Consider the following 13,270-nt stretch of genomic DNA (forward strand, 5'->3'; position numbering starts at 1 on the left):
CTAGGAAAGTTATACTGAGTGCCCGTATTAGTCTGTTTGGGCTGCCATAACAAAATATTGTAGGCTGGATGGCTTGAACAACATATTTATTTTCTCATAGTTCTGGAGGCTGGAAGTCCAAGATCATGGTGCCAGCATGGCCAGGTTCTGTTGAGGACTCTTCCTGGATTGCAGACAACTGCCTTCTCTCCGTGTCCTCACATGGCTGAGAGAGCTTTGTTGTCTCTTTCTCTTCTTAAAAGGGAAGCATTTCTGTTGCATGAGGGTCCATCCTTATGATCTCATTTAACCTAAATCACCTCTTTACAGGCTCTCTCTTCAGTATAGTCAGATGAGGGTTTAGGACCTCAAAATATGAATTTTAGGGGAACAAGATTTAGTCTGTTGCAGTGCTATTAGTCTTACTATTTTGGTAATGACCCTGGCCATGTAAGGAGATTTTTTTGTGGGACTTCACATTAGACTTTTAGGTTGCAAGTGATAGAACTTAAAAATAGCATAAACAAAAAAGAGGAATTTATTGGCTTATCTAACTCAAACAAGGGAAAGAAGGACTGGAGTTGACCCCAGGGTTGATGGGGTCTAAGAACTTGAGGAGAATCAAGACTGCCCATCTTTATCGTAATTTTAGTTTTACTCTCTCAGGAAGCTCAGTATGTCATGGCGACATGATGGCCAGTAGTTCTAGGGTTCCAACCATATAACTCCTAATCAAGGGAGCTACTTCACTTCCTGATACAGAGAATTCCAAGCAAGGATTATGACTGTGCTGTCTCTGGTCATTCACGAACCAATCACTGTGGCCAGGAAGAATTTGTACTATAGCCTGAATCTCAAGCCCTACCTTTGTGATGAAGAAGGGCTTGGAGTGAAGGTGGGAGCTAGTACCACTATTAGGAAAGGGAACGAGGCTGGGCAGACAAAAATAACAGATGTGCATTGACTTGAGTCATGAGCTTACTTAAAAACAGTTCTAAGGCAGTATGTCTCTCTTCCAGTAATGAGAGCTGCTATCACAAAATTCTTCTGGACAGTGCTTTTTTTTTTAGGTGAGGCAACCCTTGGTTGACCTCAGACCTCACAGATTGCAAGGACCTTGTCAGCTTACGATCTCTTATTTTTTTAATTTTTTATGCTTACTGCAGCTGGTCTTCCTAGGTGGTCTCCCATCCAATTACTAACCAGGCCCGACCCTGCTTAACTTCCGAGATCAGATGGGATCAGGCTTATTCAGAGTAGCATTGTGGTAGGCTTTTTTTTTAAACTTACTATGGAAAATCCCAAGTATACACAATAATAGACTAGTATTCTGAGCCCCCAGCTTCAACAATTAACCAACATTTTGCTGATTTAATGTCTTACCTATTCTACCTCTTTTAGCAGAGAGGAGCAGTATTATTTTAAAGGAAATCTCAGATATATTATTTAACCTATAAATATTTCAGTATGTATCTGACAGGTAAAGTTTAAAAAGGTAGCCCTAATAATACTATAGCTTAAAAATTAACACTAATTTCTCAATATTCCATTTTATAGCCAATCCCTGTTTAAATCTGATTTGTCTCAAAGTATCTTTTTGAGTTGGTGTATTAGTTTTCTATTGCTGTTGTAACAGGTCACTGCTAATTTAGTGACTTAAAACAACATAAAATCATTGTCTTACTGGTTCTCTAGGTCAGAAATTTGAAATGGCCCTTACTGAGCTAAAAATCAACGTTATCAACAGGGCTACTGTTTCTTTCTGGATATTCTAGGAGGAAATCTGTTTACTTGCCTTTTCAAGCTTCTGTAGGCTGTCCCCTTCCATCTTCAGAGCTAGCCATGTTGCATCTCTGACCTCAGCTGGGAAAGGTTCTCTGCTTTTAAGGACCTGTGTGATTATAATGGACCCACCTGGGTACCCAGGCTAATCTCTCCATTTCAAGGCCCTTAATCATACTAGCAAAGGCTCCTTTACCATGTAAGGTAATATATTCACAGGTTCTGGGGATTAGGATATGGACATTTTTCAGGGGGACTGTTATTCTGCCTAGCACAGTTCATTTGCAGGAGGATCTGAGCAAGGTAGCACCCGTCACATTTGGTTGGCACGTCTAAATTTTAAAAAGTCTTCAATGGCTTCCTTCCCCTACTTTGTTTTAAGTGGAGCTCTCTAAAATAAATCATACCTTTTACTTTTTTAGCTAGCATATTTGTTACATGCTTAAGCAGAGTATCCAGTATATCTATGATTCACTTAATTACTAGTCTTACTGTATTTAAACTGGTTCTCTTAAGTAAACCTGTAATATTAATTCTAAATACTGAAATTTTAAAATGGAGAAAATAGTTCAGTTGGCCTCTCATCAGTGGAGAGAGGTGTTGTCTGGAGAGTTGTTTGGCCACTTCCCAAGACACCTCGAGAGGTTGTGTTACTTGGAAGAATGTACTATAATCCAGAGTTTGGTTCACAGTATTGCAGGCTCAGAAACTGATTTCATCAGCAAATGGATGGCACATTCATCTCTGGGGTGGATCACAGAAACCAAGCTCATAAAACCAGTGTTTGAGAATGGATGCCAGTTTACCAATGTAAAACTTGCATCTGTGTAATTGGCAAATTCTTCCCTTCTTTAGGCAGACACATGTGGGAAATTGAAATATAATTATGAGGGTGAATCAGAATGAGGGGAGTTAGATGAATTCATTGCCTTACAGCATTGGGTAAGACGAGGATAAAGTTAATACAGAAACAGGAAAAATGGCTCCCAGGGCTGGAAGCGTTGCAGAGGGGGTGCGTTGCCTGGAGAACTACCTTCAAGATTGCCTTGTTGCTGAGACTGGAAACGACATGAGTTTTTACTTCTACTGATAATAAGTACTCCATCATAATCCGTTTGTGGGCTTTAAAGGTGACTTTGCATATTTCTACTCTAATTATTTAAAAGTTGATATCAGAGATAATTCAAAGAAGACAATTTTACTTCCAAGTTCTTCAAGAAAGCTTCATAGCTGCTCCTAAAGAGCTGACAACACTGAGCATTGTGCCTGATTATCAAGAACATTGTAAGAACTCCTGCATCGCAGAACATTCCCAATTCTCCAGGCCCAATTTTCTTAGGGTCCTTGTGCTTTCTTTCCTACCACAAATAGAGACTGAAGGATGAACGACCTGTGAGCAAGGCTTTAAGTGCATAATTGAAGGCTGCTGCTTTTCTGGGTACTGGTAAGTGACTACATGAGCTAGTCAGACTGTTGTGGAGTGGAATCAAGGAAAACATTTTTTTTTAATTTATTTTTTATGATGGTTAACGAAATCCAATACGTTTTATCTGTACACTTTAACAATAAGGCATATATATATTTACACTGTGTGTTTACCTCCCCTGGTTAAATTTCTGTCACCACATATTTGACCCCCTTTATCCCATCTACCACCACCCTCCCCACACTAGTCTATAGTCCATGTCTGTGAGTCTTTATTTGTCCTGTTCCTTTATTGCTTTTAGGTTTATATCCCACGTTTAAGTGATATGTGATTTTCAACTTTTTCTGGCTAGGTCATTTCACTTAGCATGATTATCTCGAGGTCCATTCATGTTGTTGCAAATGGCAGTATTTCATCTCTTCTTATGGCTAAGTAATATTCCATTGTAAGGAAAACATTTTAATATATCAGATAAGTATTTATTAAGCACCTATTGTATTTGAGGCATGGCAGAGGTACCATTTTGCTATATAGTGTCTGGATAAATGAAATTCTAAAGTTGTAGGAGCAGATTTTTTATATATTACTGATAGATTGATAGGCGTTTCAATTTGAACTTTTGTATAAAATCCTAATTCATATATGTCATACTGAGACCTATGTACGTGCTCACTTTATTATACTGACACTGAAAGCCTCGTAAATTGCCTTGAAATCCTTGGGTGTATACTTTTAAGTTAGGAAGAGCAGTTACTAAAACGTAAATAATCTTGTCATTTGCTTTTGCATGGCCAATTTCCTGAAAATTTATTAGGAAAGAGCCTACTTAGTTACCTAACTCTAAAAGAAATACTAATACTATGTTTAATTTTTCTGAAATAAGATTTTTATATAAGTTTTTTTGCGGCATATGAACTTACAATAAGACACCTACCTAAACTCGTTCTGGTGAATGTCTATGGTTTTCTTCCATCTTCATAGCAAGTTCTACTAAATGATCTCAAGCTTATTACTAGAAACTTACTAACCTTATCCTAAAACACCCATCCAAAATGATGATGATTAATGTGCTTTATGTATTATTAACATTTCCTAACATAAGTTTTCTCTTTGGGGGTAAGTTTCGAAATATTTCAATGACTAAATTAAAATGGAATAAATATATTTTTCCAAAACAAAATATTTTAAAGTTTATTTTTGTTTTTAATATAACATCCAGATATTTACTTAATATAAATAAAAGCACAACTCTTTCATACTGAAACAAAAAGGTGTTTTTCTTTACTAGGTTTACTTGTCCACATATAATTTAAGATTTTTTTAGGGTCTAGACAGGAGAGCTGGTAGAACTGGTATTCTACCTACATAACCCTTGAATCCGTTTGAAGGAGAAGCAGTGGAGGTACTTTGTTCTCTCAGAGCCAGAGCACTGCTGGCTCAGACATACAGCTCTTCTGCGTGTGTACTTGTGAGTGTATGTTCTAATGTAATGAGAGTGGAGCTTTTAAAACAAGTTTACTTATCCCCAGTGAACTTCCCCTGAACAGCTTGAGGCAAGATTTCCTAATTTAGGTTTGTACTCAAAGATTCCTTTCTACTCTTTGGGGAAAACCAAAATCTTCTATTTCCTCTTTTAGAAGTGAGATTTGAGAATCATGTTAAAAGGGGTCCACCTTAGCCTGTAGGCATTTATGTCAAAAGGCACTGTGAGTCATTCTGTCAAGTTAGAACCTGCATTTTCAAATGGTGTTTAACCTAGTTCCAGATCCAGAGTAGACACTCAATAAATATTTGGTGAATGATTGAGGCAGTACCTCTGGATCTAAGGACAGTCATTCATCTAAGAAAGCCTTGTCCTTTTGGAACAATTCACTGCTTTACAGCAACTAGAGTGAAAGACAAGAAGATCTAATCTTAACCAGTGTGACTGAGTACAGAAGGAAAGGTAATACCTCAGGCTAACAGCTATTAAGGTTGTAGTGTAAAACTTGATGTTACATTAGGAAGCAAATACACAATCAATGCATTTGTCAGTGTACAAGTGATAAGATGTACCAGATGTTTTGTATTTCGGTGCCTGGTTCTTTTCCTACTTGCGTCCTTTTCTGGAAATATAATATAAATTTAATAGTTACGTATTTGCTTCTAACATTCTGATGACTATTGAAAATTGAGATGTCAATGACACTGCCATAGAATATAGGGGATATAAACATGAAGAAGACCTTTCATTCTCTCTACCATTTTCTTCAAGCTAAAATTTCCAGTTGTTTATACAGTGGAGTGGGAAGAGGTTTTAAGAGTCAGAATGGTTAGAATTTCGGCTCTGCTACGTATCAGTTGTTTGACTTTGGGCGGGTTATTTCCCATAATCTCTAAATAGGAATAATTAGCTGGCATCTTAAGGGAGATTGTGAGGCTTTGAGAACATAGGCAAACCCTTCATTTTGTTATTAATGAATGCCAAAACAAATGTGTAGTACCAGAAGTGAGGTTCTTTATTTTTTATAACACTTTGCCCCTAATGGTCAGATGTTTGTCAAATTATCCTTAAGTAGTAACTCTTTCTAGATCCAGTTATATATTTTAAATATGTTAATGGTTCTGGTTCTTGGAACTGCTGTTGTTTGAGACCCATGATTGAGAAGCAGATTTTCAGGTGATGTATACTGGTCAAGTAATTGAAAACTATTTCTAGGTTAGATCGTATCTTCCCACTCTTTAATTTTTTTTTTTCAAAATTATTATTTTTTTAACATCAAGACTTGGGGTAATAGTGTGTTTATATTTGTTCATCTGTCAGTTATCAATGAGAGCGTTCTTAATGAAGACTTTCTTCCAGGACTAGGCAATTGAAGTTTTGCAATTCAGCTTCTCTGTTCAAATTCTTTTCCTTGAATTTGTCAATATTTTTCTTAAAACCTTTTCCTCAAGCTATCTTTTCTTTTATATTAACTTATATCAAATTCTATCATATCAATATTATATCAAATTCTTCTGTTCTAGAAACGTTTTTGATGTTTATTCTCATCAGTCTCTTTTTACGTTTCCCTAACTTGAAAGGCCCAGTTCAATGTTGGCTTTTAGCCTTTGTGAGGATGAGGTAAACTATATTCTTCCTTATTTCTACATGGTTACTCCTTGAATGCTTAATTCAGCCCAGATGGGCATCATATGTATTTTTGAAAGACTGCTTATACACCAAGGGTAAATGAAATCAGGAGGCTTTGGCTAGAAATAAATGATAAATACTTATTCAGGGGTCTTAGTGTTTGCAAACAGAAACACAACTAGGCAATACCCAGAGTGTTCTGAAGAAGAAAAAAACCCTGAGTTCTTATAGTAAAAAGTTCATTCACTCCTGCATTCTTAGCTTCTGGTTTGGTGATTATCTTCCAGGGATGTGTGGTCTGGTTAATGGATGTCCTCAAAGTACACCGAAGAAGTGGGAAATAGTGAAGTTTCGCTGCCTAGGAGCTTACATACAAAAGGGATAGTAAACTGTGAACACGTTAAATGTTAAGTAACTGACAAATGCTTCAGCTAGATCAGCATCACAAAATGAGAAATCAAGGGAACAAATAAGCAGCTGGAGCTTGAGGAAGGAAATGGGGCTTGCTTGGAAAAGCGGCGAAAAGAGGCGGAGGCAAGATTTATTTTGTTAGCTTTTATTAATAAATTATAGGGGAGGCGTATTAAGAGTCTATTCTAATGCGCAGAGGACTCTAGATTGCGAGGCGACAATCCCCCTTCGCGCTATTTCGGGAAGCACGGTCACAGCGGGCAAAGGGTCTGCATTCGGCTGCAGGTCTCACGCAATCGCTGCGCCGGCTCTTTCTCCCGGTCCAGCTAGTCCTTGGAGCTCGGACCGGGAGCCGGGCTGTTCAGGCGGGTTCTCACCTTGCCGGTCTTGGGCCCGCCCAGCCGACTTTCCTTTCCGCGCAGGCACCTGCGTGGCCGCCCCGCTCGGCGGGGTCCTGAGGCGCCTCGGAGAAGCGCGGCGATTGGCTGGGCTCGGGGCTGGAGCTCGCTCGGGCACCGCTTGACAACCGCAGTCTGCAAGAGGCTAGGCTGAGCGGCCGCCGACCTGGGAGGGGCAGGCGGGAGGAAGGACTGGCTGACGGGCTGATGGACTGACGCGCGGGGGAACCGACGCCAAGCCCAGACCACCGCCCTCGCGCTCCCGCCCCACCCCGCCCGGAGCCGGCCGCTTCGGAGCCCCGGCCGCCGGCCTCCCTGCCGCTTTCTCCGCCGCCGCTTCTCTGGGCTTGCCCTCAGGTGAGTGGCTCCGGGAGGCGGAGGCGGAGTCGGGCCGCGCCGCACACCTCGCGTTGCCATGGTCACCCGTCGCCACCTGTCACTACCAGATGCGGCTCCGACCCAGGCGACCCCGAGGGCGGCGCTCGCGGTCCGCGAGGACGGTCTTGGGTAGGCTTGTGTGGGACCGGGGTCAGGAGTGAGGCCCCCACGGCCCGGCCCTTTGCGAGGCCGCCGCCCCTGGACCACACCTTCCCCTCACTGCCCGTCCGGCTCTAGGGACCGAGCGACGCCGCGCGCCCTGGCCCTGCTCGCCCCTGGGCAGTAAGCGGCCGCAGGGGTTGTGCCATCTCGGTGCTGCCGAGAGGCGGAGGGGGTCAGACGACGCTGATTCTTTCTCGCTGCTCCGCGGAGCCTGTGCGAGGAGTGGGCACGCCTTGATCGGGAGGAGGGGAGGGAGCTGCGAGGCCGGGAGCTAGCGGCGGCGAGGGGCAGCACCGCGGGGCCGGGTTTGGCCCATTCTTAGGTCCGTGGTCATTGGGAGCAGCCTTTTGGGGGTCTGGGTTGGGGTCCGGAGGAAGGGCAGCGACTGAATTGAGAACGGGGATTGCGTGTTGAAGGGGGGCGTCCGCACAGGAGACGCGGGAGGTTATAGAGCTCCTAGGTTTAAGCCAGTTCCTTATATTGGGGTGAAAGAGATTGGGGCTGTAGCTCTGGGGCCAGGCCTTGGGCAAAATGGGCAGGGCAGGGGTAGGCAGCGGCGGCATTTGATCAGCATCTGATTTTTTCTTTTCTATACCCAGACTTGCAGTCAGTAACCACGCATGGTATGTGAGCGGCGCGTTTTTGGCAACTTGGTTTTTTCTGCATAATGAAAGGAGAAGTCTTTGTTCCACCCAGATTCATAGGTTGTGATCCTCTTATTTCCCATCCTTTGTTGTAGACTTCGTAGAATACTTCCAGAAGTTAATGGCACAGAAATTAACACGGAGGTTTTTGGTATGCTAGAAATCGTTTTTCACAGTAAATCCAAGTCGAAATTTTTTGTCTCCAGTGTTGGCATGTGTTGCATTGATATCTTACAGGAAAGGAGAAACGCCTAAGAGCCCATTTTCTTTTATGTGACATTCTCAAAGTCTCATTTAGGAGGAAGGTGTAATGAACAATTTTACCTTAGGTTTTGGGGGTAGATTGCTTCCACACAGGGAAGAAAAATTATTATACAGCGAAAGAACACATAAGCAATTAAGCCAATAACAGTATATTGTTAGGTTTAAAAAAAAGAATTTAGATGCCGTTATAAATATGTATTTAACATTTTTTTCAGTTACAGTATTATATTAATTTCAGGTGCACTAGATATGTGATATTTTTGTGTGTGAAGAGATTTTAGCCTCTTTATCTCCAGCCCTCTGACTTCTTAATTCTTTTCCCTCCTGCTCCCATCTTTAAAAGCCAGTAATAGGAATATATCATAAGAGAACAGGGGTACTATCTTGTGTTTCTAGTTACATAATTGTATTCAACATCTTCCTCTATTTGAGAAATCCAGTTTATCAGTTACTGCATGGACAGCATGTGATATGTTTGCTATATGCTGCAGTTTGAGAAACAGTTCAAAATATAAGTGTGAAAAGATGCAGTTTTCCTTAGTAGATGAGTAAGCTGGAAGTCATTGCCTGGATTTAAGTTTCCCTTTGCTACTGATTATAATCTTGGAAGAGCTACTTACCCCACTATTGACTCTGATTTTTAGATCTGTAGAACGGGAATAATACCTGCTATTGTTTTAGTCTGGGAATAGGCTCTAAAGTTGAACAAAATGATGTATTTGAAATCACTCTGGAAGGAAAATTTAAATCATCTATTGATTACCTTTTAATAGAGTGGAGGTTTTAATAGAGCATTGGAAAGGATAATTAACATTTTCTGCATGAACTACTTATTTAGCATTTTTAGGTCCAGGACCTTATTTTTTACAATGGCCTTAAAGGCTCATGGGAACTATTAAGGTACATCTCTACTCCTTGGCGGACGTTCTTTATTACTGTGGTGACATGGAGAAAAGGGTGTTTCCTCACTATATGTGGGTCAAGGCTGCTATCTTGCTTTCAGTAGGATGTTTTCATATTTAAAAAACAAGGCTATAGCCAATAACTCTTACTTGAGTTTCGTTTGGTATTAAACGAATATCAAACGTTGATCATTGGTTCTTGAATTATAAAGAAATAGCTTACTTTGTCCTCTTTGACCTATGCTTTTCAAATAGGAGTATTTGGACTATTAGAGTAAGTTGCTATGTGCCAAGGGATAAATCCGTGGTCACATAACATGGCACACACTTATGGAGATGCTATCAATTTCACTTGAATACTTACATTAAAAAATACTGTTTTTAGACTGAAACAAAAATAGCATGGACAACATAATATTCACACTGATTTCTAAGGTAAAATTCAAAGATTTCAGAGATATTTAATGCTTAAGGGCTCTCTGGGGGATACGTTCAGTTTCTTCTACCCTTTTGGAGAAAAGTTTAAGAAGCATTGCCTTAGACTTAGTCAGTGAATGATAAATCACTACATAACACAAGAAATAAGTTGAATTCCAACTTTGCATTAGTCTCAGGATTACTTGAATCCTAATTATCCTCTCTTGTTTTTATACCAAATGTAAGAATGTTATAGTGGCAAGGTTACAGAATTTTAGTCAGATAGACCCTGTCGTCTCATTCTTGCTGCTGCAGATTTTTTTGCTGTGTGTGCTTAGACAAGTACCTGCATCTCTGAGCATTAGTGTAATCATCTGTAAAATGAAATTATACAGTTGTAAGAATTACACAGGTAAGGTATGGAGGGTTTAGCACAGGGCCTGACATAATAAATGCACAATAAATGTTAGTGCCTTTTCCCTTCCCACCTCTGTGTATTAGGATATTAACAGCCCTTCAAACCCATTCTTAGCAGGAAACCGCATTACTCCTCTGAACTTCCATGCATTCTGTTTGTAGTTCTTTTACAGTACTCTTCATATTTTAGATGTGTTCATTTAAAGTGTCCCCAGCATTGGAAGTGTTATACAGTTGCTGACCAGACTACATATGGTGTTTTAAGTTCAATTTTGGATGTTTAAGAGGCAGATTAACAAATGTTAAGAGGAGAATGACTAGAATGGTAGGAAATCTGAAATCTCTGTGATGAATAGACATGATTATTGTCAGATTCAAATGTGTGAAAGTTTTTAACAGGATAGACTATTATGCTGACTCTGAAGACATAACTAGATGAAAGTCCCAAGAAAGTAGATTTCAATTTAATATTAGGAAAAAACCTTTTTATACTTGTGAGAAAATTGATATTTTGTGTTATCTATTGCTATGTAAGAAGTTAACCCCAAAATTAGTGGCTAAAAACAACAAATCTCACTGTTTCTAATCTAGGCACACCCCAGCTAGATGTCCCTGATTTAAGGTCACTCACGGTTGCAGTCACACTGCCACAGGGGTTGTGGTCTCACCTGGAGACTTGACTCGGGGGATGATCTCCTTCCAGTCTCAGTGATGTGGGCCTCTGTTCCTTGTAGGCTGTTGGACTGAGGGCTTCCATTCTTCATTGGCTGTTACCTGGAGGCATCCCTTAGTTTTGTCACTTGGATCTTTCCACAAGGTTTTTTCTTGACACGGCAGTGGACTTCCTCGAGAGTGAGCAGTCTGAGAGGGCACATTCCTGCACTCGAGATGGATACTTCAGTCTCTCTTAATCTTGCAAGTGACATCGCAGCATTTCTGCTGTACTTAGTTAGAAGTGAGTCGCTAAATCCAGCTCACACTCAAAGGCCGGGAACTGCAAAAGGATGTAAACACTAGTAAGCTTATGGATGACCATCTTAAAAGACTGCCTTTCACAGATATGTTTGGGGGTATCATCATTGCAAGCTTTTATGTAGAGGTTGGCAGACCATCTGTCAGAGATAAGTATTTGGATATTCTGTATTAAATAGGAGTGGATTTAAGGAATCTTTCAGCTCAGTTCTGTGATAAATATATAAATTCTAAGAAAGTCAAAAAGTTAAGAATGGAAAACTTTAATAGGTAATTATATAGTATACACTCTATGGTACTTCTTTCAGTAGTTAATTCTTGTATAATTTTGGCTTTTTCAGTACATTTTTAAATTTTTGTGACTTGGTTCAGTTCCTAATATGTTTAGAATGTTGATTTACTGACGAAAAATCCATTTTTTAAGTAGTTCAGTTTTTGAAGTATACACAAATACCTTAAATTCTGCTTTTCTCTTTGAAAACAAAAAAGCATGAATGAAAAAAGAACATGAAGGACAATTTTACTCTGTTTTACAAAAAATGCTTTTGGAATCTTGGCTTTAGGTGTGACAGAAAACTATAGCTGTGGTCTCATCATATAACAAAAGGTGAAACTGTGTTCTTGGATAAAGCATCTTTTTCCCCGCAAATAAGGTAAAAAACAAACACATAAAAAAGGAATAATATATGAATTTATATATTTTACTTTGATCTTAGTTGATGTAACATTAATTAGTTGATATAGCATTAATTAGTGATTAGAATTTAAATTTAATTTTTATTACAAATATTAAGATTCAGAACTTTCTATACATCTTATTTATGTGTGTATAGGTTGAAATTCTGCTTAAACGTTTGAATTTTCATAAGCCGCTGTGACGATTTGACGATTTAAGGGATAAAATGTTTAAAACTTCTTTAATTCTTTGCATGATTAATACTGAAAGCTTTCTGGCTCAGAGTCAGGAAACCTTGAGTTCTTAGCTACACCTAATAGCTGATAATAATTGTATAATTAAGTGGTGGCGTCGTTACTCGCTGGTAAGTGGGATTCACATTTTGAATTGTTTTAAAGAACGGACTTATTTTGATCTGTTCATACTTGCCCATCAGGTTTCTCTTAAGATTAGTGACACAATTTGTGACCTTTCTGACTCATAAGCGCATTCATTCTGAAGTCTGAAACATGACAGAGGTCTGATAGGTCTTAAACATGCTTGAAGCAAATGAACAAAAAGTATTATTTAAGAATAAAATAAAACTTTGTACACATTTTGTTTTTAAGGCTAAAATTCTCATGTCTTAACACCCTGATTTTGCTTTTAGTTGAGCTCTAAAAACTAAATTATGTTTAGTAGTAAAGCATTTAGTAGTAGCGAACAATGTTAAAATTTATCTAGATTTGTCTAGATTCTCCCATATTTGGTGTGGTTTTTCACAGATACTTTAAAAACTGAAGTTCATTTTAAACTTGAAAGTTAACTCTAGAATTCTTAGATCTAAATTTTTCTTTTTTGGGGGGGTTCCCTTCCCTCCCACCAGTTTCAACACTGCTTATTTTTTGATGATGATATTCATTTAGATAACAATTTAAAAATAAGGTAGGGTTTATTAAGTAAGGATTAGGAAATATATTTTATGAGATCTGGAGAGATATTTTAAAATAAAAAGTAATCTTGAATTCTCTTTTAGTTTCTTATGCAGTTGAGCAATACTTTTTGTTTCTCTAGCTAAAAGTATATGTTTAAAAGTCTGGTTAGATTGTTAGTAGTTCAGATTTCTAGATTATTCACCTACCCCATTAACGTCGTTTAATAGAAAAATAATATAAAAAATCATGAAACTAGGGACCTCTGCTGGAATTATTTAAAATAACTTCAGTACTATGAAGACTTTTCATTTTGGCATAATAGGTGTCTCATTAACCATTTTAAGTTTTTTCTTGTTTTTGTAAGGTATCTTTGCCCTTTCCTTTCTTGGAATCAATGTGGTGTAGTAGAAAGCTTT

General features: G+C 39.1%; 2 protein-coding genes and 1 pseudogene across 9 annotated transcripts in view; 1 reads left to right on the forward strand and 2 right to left on the reverse strand.

Annotated features, from left to right (window-relative positions):
• Nucleotides 1-1,133: 1,133 nt before the first annotated feature.
• Nucleotides 1,134-1,252, reverse strand: LOC118613111 (annotated as a pseudogene).
• A 5,784-nt stretch (nucleotides 1,253-7,036) lies between these two features.
• On the reverse strand, nucleotides 7,037-7,525 carry LOC107516111. Its single transcript, XM_016155548.2, has one exon. It carries the CDS (start codon nucleotides 7,523-7,525, stop codon nucleotides 7,037-7,039), a length of 489 nt encoding a protein of 162 aa, XP_016011034.1.
• Nucleotides 7,216-13,270, forward strand: part of WDR47 (WD repeat domain 47) — a 45,012-nt gene continuing 38,957 nt past the window's right edge. For 2 of the 8 annotated variants that reach the window (XM_016155614.2, XM_016155616.2), the window contains exon 1: nucleotides 7,218-7,465. The gene's annotated coding sequence lies outside the window, so the exon portion shown is untranslated. Of the gene's footprint in view, nucleotides 7,466-7,730; nucleotides 11,918-13,270 lie in introns of those variants that run through there. The other 6 variants (XM_016155610.2, XM_016155612.2, XM_016155613.2 and 3 more) reach the window with 4 other exon arrangements.

The sequence above is a fragment of the Rousettus aegyptiacus genome, unplaced genomic scaffold (assembly GCF_014176215.1).
Source record: "Rousettus aegyptiacus isolate mRouAeg1 unplaced genomic scaffold, mRouAeg1.p scaffold_m13_p_17, whole genome shotgun sequence".
Classification (NCBI taxonomy): Eukaryota; Metazoa; Chordata; class Mammalia; order Chiroptera; family Pteropodidae; genus Rousettus; species Rousettus aegyptiacus.